General features: G+C 43.2%; 1 protein-coding gene across 1 annotated transcript in view; it reads left to right on the top strand.

The window, feature by feature from the left end:
* Positions 1-12,430, top strand: part of MAP2K1 (mitogen-activated protein kinase kinase 1) — a 92,003-nt gene extending 79,573 nt beyond the window's left edge. Inside the window, exons 10-11 of the mRNA XM_069766394.1 lie at positions 10,962-11,007; positions 11,137-12,430. Coding sequence (XP_069622495.1) covers positions 10,962-11,007; positions 11,137-11,250 — 160 coding nt within the window. The 3' untranslated portion in view covers positions 11,251-12,430. The remainder of the gene's footprint in view (positions 1-10,961; positions 11,008-11,136) is intronic.

Below are 12,430 nucleotides of genomic sequence, written 5' to 3' on the forward strand. Positions count from 1 at the left end.
AATGGTGTCATTTCTGGGGGATCTCCAATGTTTAGGCACACGGGCTCTCCAAACGTGACATGGTGTCCGCTAATGATTGGAGCTAATTTTCCATTTAAAAAGCCAAATGGCGTGCCATCCCTTCCGAGCCCTGCCGTGCGCCCAAACAGTGGTTTACCCCCACATATGGGGTATCAGCGTACTCAGGACAAACTGGACAACAATATTTGGGGTCCAATTTCTCCTATTATCCTTGGCAAAATAGGAAATTCCAGGCTAAAAAATCATTTTTGAGGAAAGAAAAATTATTTTTTATTTTCATGGCTCTGCGTTATAAACTTCTGTGAAGCACCTGGGGGTTTAAAGTGCTCAATATGCATCTAGATAAGTTCCTTGGGGGGTCTAGTTTCCAAAATGGGGTCACTTGTGGGGGAGCTCCAATGTTTAGGCACACAGGGGCTCTCCAAACGTGACATGGTGTCCGCTAACAATTGGAGCTAATTTTCCATTCAAAAAGTCAAATGGCGCGCCTTCTCTTCCGAGCCCTGCCGAGTGCCCAAACAGTGGTTTACCCCCACATATGAGGTATCGGCGTACTCGGGAGAAATTGCCCAACAAATTTTATGATCCATTTTATCCTACTGCCCATGTGAAAATGAAAAAATTGAGGCGAAAAGAATTTTTTTGTGAAAAAAAATTACTTTTTCATTTTTACAGATCAATTTGTGAAGCACCTGAGGGTTTAAAGTGCTCACTAGGCATCTAAATTAGTTCCTTGGGGGGTCTAGTTTCCAAAATGGGGTCACTTGTGGGGGAGCGCCAATGTTTAGGCACACAGGAGCTATCCAAATGCGACATGGTGTCCGCTAACGATGGAAATAATTTTTCATTCAAAAAGTCAAATGGCGCTCCTTCCCTTCCGAGCCTTACCATGTGCCCAAACAGTGGTTTACCTCCACGTGAGGTATTGGTGTACTCAGGAGAAATTGCCCAACACATTTTAGGATCCATTTTATCCTGTTGCCCATGTGAAAATGAAAAAATTGAGGCTAAAAGAATTTTTTTGTGGAAAAAAAGTACTTTTTCATTTTTACGGATCAATTTGTGAAGCACCTGGGGGTTCAAAGTGCTCACTATGCATCTAGATAAGTTCCTTGGGGCGTCTAGTTTCCAAAATGGGGTCACTTGTGGGGGAGCTCCAATTTTTAGGCACACGGGGGCTCTCCAAACGTGACATGGTGTCCGCTAAAGAGTGGAGCCAATTTTTGATTCAAAAAGTCAAATGGCGCTCCTTCCCTTCCAAGCCCTGCCGTGCGCCAAAACAGTGGTTTACCCCCACATATGAGGTATCAGCGTACTCAGGACAAATTGGACAACAACTTTCGTGGTTCAGTTTCTCCTTTTACCATTGGGAAAATAAAAAAATTGTTGCTAAAAGATAATTTTTGTGACTAAAAAGTTAAATGTTCATTTTTTCCTTCCATGTTGCTTCTGCTTCTGTGAAGCACCTGAAGGGTTAATAAACTTCTTGAATGTGGTTTTGAGTACCTTGAGGGGTGCAGTTTTTAGAATGGTGTCAGTTTTGGGTATTTTCAGCCATATAGACCCCTCAAACTGACTTCAAATGTGAGGTGGTCCCTAAAAAAAATGGTTTTGTAAATTTCGTTGTAAAAATGACAAATCGCTGGTCGAATTTTAACCCTTATAACTTCCTAACAAAAAAAAATTTTGTTTCCAAAATTGTGCTGATGTAAAGTAAACATGTGGGAAATGTTATTTATTAACTATTTTGTGTCACATATCTCTCTGGTTTAACAGAATAAAAATTAAAAATGTGAAAACTGCGAAATTTTCAAAATTTTCGCCAAATTTCCGTGTTTATCACAAATAAATGCAGAATTTATTGACCTAAATTTACCACTAACATGAAGCCCAATATGTCACGAAAAAACAATCTCAGAACCGCTAGGATCCGTTGAAGCGTTCCTGAGTTATTACCTCATAAAGGGACACTGGTCAGAATTGCAAAAAACGGCAAGGTCTTTAAGGTCAAAATAGGCTGGGTCTTGAAGGGGTTAAATAAAAATGAACATTTAACTTTTTTTCACAAAAAATTTACTTCAGCTCCAATTTGTTTTATTTTACCAAGGGTAACAGGAGAAAACGGACCCCAAAAGTTGTTGTACAATTTGTCCTGAGTACACCGATACCCCATATGTGGAGGTAAACCACTGTTTGGGCGCATGGGAGAGCTCGGAAGGGAAGGAGCGCCGTTTGACTTTTCAATGCAAAATTGACAGGAATTGAGATGGGACGCCATGTTGCGTTTGGAGAGCCACTGCTGTGCCTAAACATTGAAACCCCCCACAAGTAACACCATTTTGGAAAGTAGACCCCCTAAGGAACTTATCTAGAGGTGTGGTGAGCACTTTGACCCACTAAGTGCTTCACAGAAGTTTATAATGCAGAGCCATAAAAATAAAACAAAAAACTTTCCCCAAAAAATTATTTTTAGCCCCCAGTTTTGTATTTTCCCGAGGGTAAGAGGAGAAATTCCACCCCAAAAGTTGTTGTCCAATTTGTCCTGAGTATGCTGATACCCCATATGTGGGGGGGAACCTCCGTTTGGGCGCATGGGAGGGCTCGGAAGGGAAGGAGTGCCATTTGGAATGCAGACTTAGATGGAATGGTCTGCAGGCGTCACATTGCGTTTGCAGAGCCCCTAATGTACCTAAACAGTAGAAACCCCCCACAAGTGACCCCATATTGGAAACTAGACCCCCCAGGGAACTTATCTAGATGTGTTGTGAGAACTTTGAACCCCCAAGTGTTTCACTACAGTTTATAATGCAGAGCCGTGAAAATAAAAAAACTTTTTTTTTTTCCCACAATAATTATTTTTTAGCCCCCAGTTTTGTATTTTCCCAAGGGTAGCAGGAGAAGGAGAAATTGGACCCCAACAGTTGTTGTCCTATTTGTCCTGAGTACGCTGATACCCCAGATGTTGGGGTAAACCCCTGTTTGGGCACACGGGAGAGCTCGGAAGGGAAGAAGCACTGTTTTACTTTTTCAATGCAGAATTGGCTGGAATTGAGATCGGACGCCATGTCGCGTTTGGAGAGCCCCTGATGTGCCTAAACAGTGGAAACCCCCCAATTATAACTGAAACCCTAATCCCAACAGTAACCCTGACACACCCCTAACCCTAATCCCAACCCTATTCCCAACTGTAAATGTAATCTAAACCCTAACCGTAACTTTAGCCCCAACCCTAACCCTAGCCCTAATGGGAAAATGGAAATAAATACATTTTTTTAATTTTTCCCTAAGGGGGTGATGAAGGGGGTTTGATTTACTTTTATAGCGGGTTTTTTAGCGGATTTTTATGATTGGCAGCCGTCACACACTGAAAGACGCTTTTTATTGCAAAAATATATTTTGCGTTTCCACATTTTGAGCTATAATTTTTCCATATTTTGGTCCACAGTCATGTGAGGTCTTGTTTTTTGCGGGACGAGTTTACGTTTTTATTGGTAACATTTTCGGGCACGTGACATTTTTTGATCGCTTTTTATTCTGATTTTTGTGAGGCAGAATGACAAAAAACCAGCTATTCATGAATTTCTTTTGTGGGGAGGCGTTTATACCGTTCCGCGTTTGGTAAAATTGATAAAGCAGTTTTATTCTTCGGGTCAGTATGATTACAGCGACACCTCATTTATATCATTTTTTTTATGTTTTGGCGCTTTTATACGATAAAAACTATTTTATAGAAAAAATAATTATTTTTGTATCGCTTTATTCTCAGGACTATAACTTTTTTATTTTTTTGCTGATGATGATGTATGGCGGCTCGTTTTTTGCGGGACGATGACGTTTTCAGCGGTACCATGGTTATTTATATCTGTCTTTTCGATCACGTGTTATTCCACTTTTTGTTCGGCGGTATGATAATAAAGCGTTGTTTTTTGCCCCGGTTTTTTTTTTTTCTTACGGTGTTTACTGAAGGAGTTAACTAGTGGGCCAGTTTTATAGGTCGGGCTGTTATGGACGCGGCGATACTAAATATGTGTACTTTTATTTAGTTTTTTTTATTTAGATAAAGAAATGTATTTATGGGAATAATTTTATTTGTTTTTTCATTATTTAGGAATATTTTGTTTTTTTTTACACATTTGGAAAAAATTTTTTAAACTTTTTTACTTTGTCCCGGGGGGGACATCACAGATCAGTGATCTGACAGTTTGCACAGCACTCTGTCAGATCACCGATCTGACTTACAGCACTGCAGGCTTCACAGTGCCTGCTCTGAGTAGGCTCTGTGAAGCCACCTCCCTCCCTGCAGGACCTGGATGCCACGGCCATCTTGGATCCGGGCCTGCTACAGGGAGGGAGGTAGGGAGACCCTCGCAACAACGCGATCACATCGCGTTGCTGCGGAGGGCTCAGGGAAGCCCGCAGGGAGCCCCCTCCCTGCGCGATGCTTCCCTGTACCGCCGACACATCGCGATCATGTTTGATCGCGGTGTGCCGGGGGTTAATGTGCTGGGAGCGGTCCGTGACCGCTCCTGGCACATAGTGCCTGATGTCAGCTGCGATAGGCAGCTGACACCTGGCCGCGATCGGCCGCGCTCCCCCCGTGAGCGCTGCCGATCGCGTATGACGTACTATCCCGTCGGTGGTCATAGGGGCCCACCCCACCTCGACGGGATAGTACGTCTAATGTCAGAACGGGGTTAAACACCGCTTCACTTTTTACTGTTGATGCTGCCTATGCAACATCAATAGTTAAAAGATACAATGTTAAAAATAATTTAAAAAATTTGATATTCTCAGCTTCCTGTGTCCCTGGCAGCTTTTCCCGCTCCTTGCGATGCTCTGCTCCCAGTAATGCTTTGCGGTAATGACCCCAGATGACATGGTGGTCTCGCGAGACCGCTACATCATAACGGGTTATTGCCGCAAAGCATCACTGGGAATCAACCTGGCGGGAGCATCGCTAAAGGCCTGGGCTGGATCCGGGGGCCGCCGGAAGGTGAGTATAACTATTTTTTTATATTCTTTTTTTATCAGGAATATGATGCCTACACGGCTATATAGTACGTGGCTGTGTTATTTACTATGTGGCTGTGCTATATACTAGGTGGGCTGTATTATATGCTACGTGGCTGTTATATGCTTCGTGGGCTGTTATACAGTTGTGGCCAAAAGTATTGACACCCCTGCAATGCTGTCAGATAATACTCAGTTTCTTACTGAAAATGATTGCAATCACAAATTCTTTGTTATTATCTTCATTTAATTTGTCTTAAATGAAAAAAACACAAAAGAGAATGAAGCAAAAAGCAAAACATTGATCATTTCACACAAAACTCCCAAAATGGGCCAGACAAAAGTATTGGCACCCTCAGCCTAATACTTGGTTGCACAACCTTTAGCCAAAATAACTGCGACCAACCGCTTCCGGTAACCATCAATGAGTTTCTTACAATGCTCTACTGGAATTTTAGACCGTTCTTCTTTGGCAAACTGCTCCAGGTCCCTGATATTTGAAGGGTGCCTTCTCAAAACTGCCATTTTTAGATCTCTCCACAGGTGTTCTATGGGATTCAGGTCTGGACTCATTGCTGGCCACCTTAGAAGTCTCCAGTGCTTTCTCTCAAACCATTTTCTAGTGCTTTTTGAAGTGTGTTTTGGGTCATTATCCTGCTGGAAGACCCATGACCTGGGCCCTACATTATGCTGCAAAATTTGTTGGTAGTCTTCAGACTTCATAATGCCATGCACACGGTCAAACAGTCCGGTGCCAGAGGCAGCAAAGCAGCCCCAAAACATCAGGGAACCTCCGCCATGTTTGACTGTAAAGACCGTGTTCTTTTCTTTGAATGCCTCTTTTTTTTGTGCTGTAAACTCTATGTTGATGTCTTTGCCCAAAAAGCTCTACTTTTGTCTCATCTGACCAGAGAACATTCTTCCAAAATGTTTTCGGCTTTTTCAGGTAAGTTTTAGCAAATTCCAGCCTGGCTTTTTCATGTCTCGGGGTAAGAAGTGGGGTCTTCCTGGGTCTCCTACCATACAGTCCCTTTTCATTGACGCCGACGGATAGTACAGGTTAACACTGTTGTACCCTCGGACTGCAGGGCAGCTTGAACTTGTTTGGATGTTAGTTGAGGATCTTTATCCAACATCCACACAATCTTGCGTTGAAATCTCTTGTCAATTTTTCTTTTCCGTCCACATCTAGGAAGGTTAGCCACAGTGCCATGGGCTTTAAACTTCTTGATGACACTGCGCACGGTAGACACAGGAACATTCAGGTCTTTGGAGATGGACTTGTAGTCTTGAGATTGCTCATGCTTCCTCACAATTTGGTTTCTCAAGTCTTCAGACAGTTCTTTGGTCTTCTTTCTTTTCTCCATGCTCAATGTGGTACACACAAGGACACAGGACAGAGGTTGAGTCAACTTTAATCCATGTCAACTGGCTGCAAGTGTGATTTAGTTATTGCCAACACCTGTTAGGTGCCACAGGTAAGTTACAGGTGCTGTTAATTACACAAATTAGAGAAGCATCGCATGATTTGTCGAACAGTGCCAATACTTTTGTCCACCCCCTTTTTTATGTTTGGTGCGGAATTATATCCAATTTGGCTTTAGGACCATTATTTTTTTTTTTTTTTCCATTTAAGACAAAGTAAAAGAAGATAATAACAAACAATTTGTGTTTGCAATCATTTTCAGGAAGAAACTGAGTATTATCTGACAGAATTGCAGGGGTCTCAATACTTTTGGCTACAACTGTATGCTACGTGGGCTGTGTTATATGCTATGTGGCTGTGCTATATTTCCCTGCTGTTTCTGTGCATCATGAATCGTGGTATGTGTTAAAGGGGGGGGGGGGGGGGGATGCGGGGGCACTGAGACTCTTTCGCCCGGGGCCCTCAAAAACCTGAAGCTGGCCCTGGCTTCACTGATTGGTCACGCCTGGCCGGGATTTGAACCACACTTCGCTGATTGGTTGCGCCCGGCTGGCTGGCCGCATCCTGTGTATTCATTGCATTATTCTTAAATCTTCATAAATAAACTACATACATATTCTAGAATACCCGATGCGTTAGAATCGGGCCACCATCTAGTGTGTATATATTTATTCGTCTAAGGTCCATTTCCGTCTGTCACGGAAATCCCGCATCACTGATTGGTCGCGCACAGCCGGCTTCGACTAATCAGCGACAGGCACAGTCCGTCCGCGAATTGGCCCCTCCCTACTCCCCTCCAGTCAGCGCCCACATAGCGTTTTAGCAGTCCGTTAAACGGACTGCATTACACTGCGGCATAACGCGGTGTAACGCAGTCCGTTAAGGGTATGTGCACACGCTGTGGATTTTGCTGCGGATCCGCAGCAGTTTCCCATGAGTTTACAGTACAATGTAAGCCTATGGGAAAAGAAATCCGCAGTGCACATGCTGCGGAAAAAAACCGCGTGGAAACGCAGTGTTTTATTTTCCACAGCATGTCAATTCTTTGTGCGGAATCCGCAGCGTTTTTACACCTGCTCCAATAGAAAACTGCAGCGGAATCCGCAATAGAAACCAGAATAAATCCGCAGGAAAAGCCGCAGCGGTTTTGCACTGCGGATTTATCAAATCCACTGCGGAAAAATCCGCAGAGGAGCTTTCTACGTGTGCACATACCCTAACTCTGCCATTAACCCTGTTACCGGGAGCATCGCCAACGCATGCCATACTAGGCATGCGCTAGCGATGTGCCTTCATTCTGTGACGGACCCGGAAACGCTGCCTGCAGCATATCCAGGTCCGTCATTTGACAAGTGTGACCAGCTTTTTACTATTAATGCTGCTTATGCAGCATCAATAGTAAAAACATATGTTAAAAATAATAAAAAAAATCGTGATATTCTCACATTCTGGCGTCCCTGGCAGCTTTTCCTGCTCCTTGCAATGCTCCGGTCCCAGTAATGCTTTGCGGTAATGACCCCAGATGACGTAGCGGTCTCGCGAGACCGCTACATCATCACGAGTTATTGCCGCAAAGCATCACTGGGAACGGTCCTGGCGGGAGCATCCCTAAAGACCTGGGCTGGATCCGGGGGCCGCCGGAAGGTGAGTATATAACTATTTTTTATTTTAATTCTTTTTTTAACAGGGATATGGTGCCCACACTGCTATATACTACTACGTGGCTGTGTTCTATGCTGCGTGGGCTGGGTTGTATTTCTCTGCGGCTGTGCTATATTTCTCTGCTGTATCTGTGCATCATGAATCGTGGTATGTGTTAAGGGGGGGCCCACTGACCCTCTTTCACCCGGGGCCCTCAAAAACCTGGAGCCGGCCCTGGCTTCACTGATTGGGCGCGACCAATCAATCAGCGACAGGCGCAGTCCGGCCACGAATTGGCGTGGGATTTGAACCACGATTCACTGATTGGTCGTGCCCGGCTAATCCTAGGTCATCATTGCATTATTCTTAAAACTTCATAAATAAACTACATACAGATTCTAGAATACCCGATGCGTTCGAATCGGGCCACCATCTAGTCATCTATATACTTCCACCATGAAAAGACACGGCTCAAGTGGGGTCAGTTTGAAAGATGTTTCTCTCCCACAGCCCCAGGAACAGATTTGCATATGAGGGTGCACAAGACACCCCCATTGCAGTCCCCTGGAACTGTAGGTAGAGAACATCATGAAACGAAGACATTGTGAGTTAGTACAAAGGTTAAGGGATTTGAGGGGGAAGTCGCATAAATACGCATCCATACCACTTGAATTAAGGAAGAATTGTATTGCCTCGATGCCATTTGTCGGATAGATGTGTAAAGTGATTCCACATCACATGTTACTAAGAACATGTCTTTTTCCAAATGAACGTGATCTAGCTTCCTCAGAGCGTCGTTGGTATTCTTAAGGTAGGAAGGAAGGGTCTCGACAAGAGGTCTAAGGTAATGGTTAATAAGTTTACAAAGGGGATCAGAAATGTTATTGATTCCGGACGCAATCTGCCTACCTGGTGGTGTTATGGGATTTTAGGAAGTACCGTAGTTAAATCTCAGCCACTGTAGGCTCCTCAATCCAAAGGCCTTCCATCTGTTTCTTCGTGATGACACCTCTATCGAAGGCCTCTGACAATAAATCATGCAATTTAATCCTACATTTTGATAGAGGGTTATATACTAACCTACGTTAACAATCGACATTTCTAAGTTGTTTCAGCATTTCTTTTTCGTAGAGGTCAGTAGGCCAAATAAAGATGTTACTTACCTTGTCCGAAGGCTTAATAACCACTCCCTTCAGATTTTTCAGATTATTATTATTGCTGAGATTCTCTCTTCTGACCGTTTCGGGGATCTTCAGAAATACCTGCATGGCTATACGTACAAATAAATCAACTTCAGGAAAATTGGAGATTTGTGGGCATTTCTTAGATTTTGGTAGTAGATGATAGAGATACTTTCCCATTTGACCTTGTGATACTTCTGTTAATTCTTGCAATACCCAAAATGGCTCTTCCTCTGTCACTATTGATGATGTGGGGTTAGATAGATGGATAGATCGATGTTCTAGAGAAAAGATATAGATCTTTGACTGCTGCAAATCTATCAAGACTGGACGACGGGTTTCCCCCTGTGACATTTACCACATCTACTTCCGCTCTGAGTTCGTTGTATCTACTTCCGGTTTTACTTTTGACGCTTATTGCGTCACACGCTTTTTTTTTTTTTTTTCTTTATGGCGCACTTCCCTTTTATCATTTGGTAATGCACGGCGGTTCTCATGGCAACAACAGTTAACTCTTTACCAATGACATACTAGTATATACCATCTGAAAGGTAATTTGTTTCATCATGCAATGCTAGCAATTGATTGGTCAATGATCATTTAAATACCCTCCTTCCCAGCATTCCACCACCCCTGGACGAAGCATTTCATTGCGTCTGGTGTGATGGGTGCCTGGATAACCTCTTACATGCAGATAATATTACTGAGCTCCACCATATGGTCTGACACATACAATATTTATGATCTTTAATTAACACTATGGATACCTCTCTAAATGCACTTGCTGACTGCATGTGTTTATTGATCACTATCTTGCTGCTATTATATGGACTGTTTCTCTGTAATTTATATGCTGCTATTTTTTTTTCATATACTTGATTGATGTGCTACTTTGTAATATTCCTTTTTCCCGTTACGATATGTTGTTAATAAAGTTGGTTTCCAGGATCACCCACCTTTGTCTCTGTAGTTTAAACATTTGTAATATTTCTCTTTGTGAATAAAGTTTATTAACCTTTTGATAACTAAGCAAATTGACCTTTATAAATTTCATTTTCTGGTTATGAGGTTATGACAATTTGTCTGTAGTCTTTATTTATTCATAAAATGTATAGGCCCCTTGATATGTAGTTTGCAACCTAGTTTCACACATTTTTCTTGCTGGTTTCCCTCCCAGTAATACAGGCTGGATGATGGGTCTCTGGGTCCAGGGTGCTACTACCTTCTTTTATTTCTCCATGTTTGCAATTGTGCCTTAAAACCTGGCCACTGGTTCTCCAGAGCACAGGAGCAGGAAGATCTGTCAATTCTTATGGTCTGGATGGCAAACTGACTTCCAGAGTTATCCTAGAATGCTGGACATCTGCTGGCAGGCAATTCTGAGCCAGAATCTGGCGCAGGGGAGAAAATGGGAAAAGGATTTATCTGCCCCATATAGTTAATGTAGTTTCACAAAACGCAGAGACATATCAGAAGTTTTCATTGAGGGAGGATCTGGATTCTGACGCTCCTACTGGTCCCTAAAATGAGTGAAGGTGCAGAAGGCAGACTTCATAGACTATATTGAACCCATCTGCAATCGCATTCTACTTTTTGGATTTTCATTTAGGAATTCGAAACACCAGATATTATAATAATTTTAGATTTGATTTGTTATAAGTTATTTCCCTATTTTCTTCCAGCTTGGTGAAGAACCCGGCGGAGAGAGCGGACCTCAAACAGCTCATGGTAATGACTTGCTGTTTTTACAAATGTCAACATTGTGATCGGTGAAATGCAGCAGAATCTTTCTACACAAATGGAAACTCCTCATTTTCTTTTTATCTGTTAGTAACCTACTCCTCTTTTTCTTTTCAGGTTCACAGCTTCATTAAGACGTCAGAGCAGGAAGAGGTGGACTTTGCCGGGTGGCTGTGCTCTACTATGGGCCTGAAACAGCCCAGCACCCCCACTCATGCGGCCGGCGTGTGAGGGACACGAGAGAAGAAGCTGGTCCAGGCAGAGTGCTACCGCCAACATGTCCCGCTTCTGCCATCCTGCAGGGATCTCTGCAGAAAAATAAACGGTTTCTATTCACTCTCTGCACCCTCTATTCACCGGAGGGTGTGGGTCAAGCATAGATGTATCCCAGTGTCTCCTGTGGCCTTTACCTGCCGTAGGATCCCTGCTTCTATCCTGTGATGCTTTGTGATACACTCGATGATTTCAGTCCATGGAGAATTATTCCAGTCTTTTGTTTAGGAGGGGAGCGAACTGTCCATTTCAATTTCCTATCACAGGGTTTAATGGCTCAGTCCTATATGGGACCAATTTCAGCCAAGATCTAGAATATTAATTTTACTCATATTTCTGCAAGTCTTGGGAGTTTTAAATCAGTTTGAACCGATAGATACAAATGTCTATTTTGTACCAGTTATCTACATATATTTCTCTAAAATAAAGTATTTTTCTTCATATTGCTCGTGACAGCTGAAATTGGTCCCATATGAGACTGGTAAGAATATAATCCCACACTGTCAGCCAGTACCCTGAGCTGTCGGGAGATCTGAGCCATGCGGGTAGCTGTCCGCAATAAAACCAGCGTCCAAAGCCATAACCCAGAGCCTGCCACCGCCTAGGGATTTGCCTTGTTTCTGGAAATCGCTCCTCTCTGCCGGAGCATGGAAGCGGTTACTGCTCTTAATCTCTCTTGGTACACACCACTTCTTTTTAATATGGTCCCTAATAATATATTACATTTCATATTCGCCACAGTAATCCATGTCAGCGGAGTCCTTTTTGTTGGAGCATTTCAGTCGAGCTATGACAAACCTATAGCATTAAATGATCCCTTTGCATGTAGCTCCGGTAGAGGAGGGGACGTGTATCCAGCAGTCATTCCGCTGCCTGCACCTCTTCACCTGCCCTGACTTTTCATATTTATTTTCTATGTGATGTGATGTGACGGCTCTGAATCCTTCTGCTGTGTCGGGCTTCTAATCCTCATTATTATCCTGCTCCGAGTGTACGTAAGCTGCTTCTTACACTCCGAGGTGATGACGGGGAGGCTTGTGCCAGCGCCTGGTTCATGAGAAGCCTTCAGTCCTTATAACCTGTACCTCTTGAATACTCAGATGTATTATCTTTGGCTACAATAAACCGATGACAAAGA

This window comes from Ranitomeya imitator, chromosome 4 (assembly GCF_032444005.1).
Source record: "Ranitomeya imitator isolate aRanImi1 chromosome 4, aRanImi1.pri, whole genome shotgun sequence".
NCBI classification, from domain to species: Eukaryota; Metazoa; Chordata; class Amphibia; order Anura; family Dendrobatidae; genus Ranitomeya; species Ranitomeya imitator.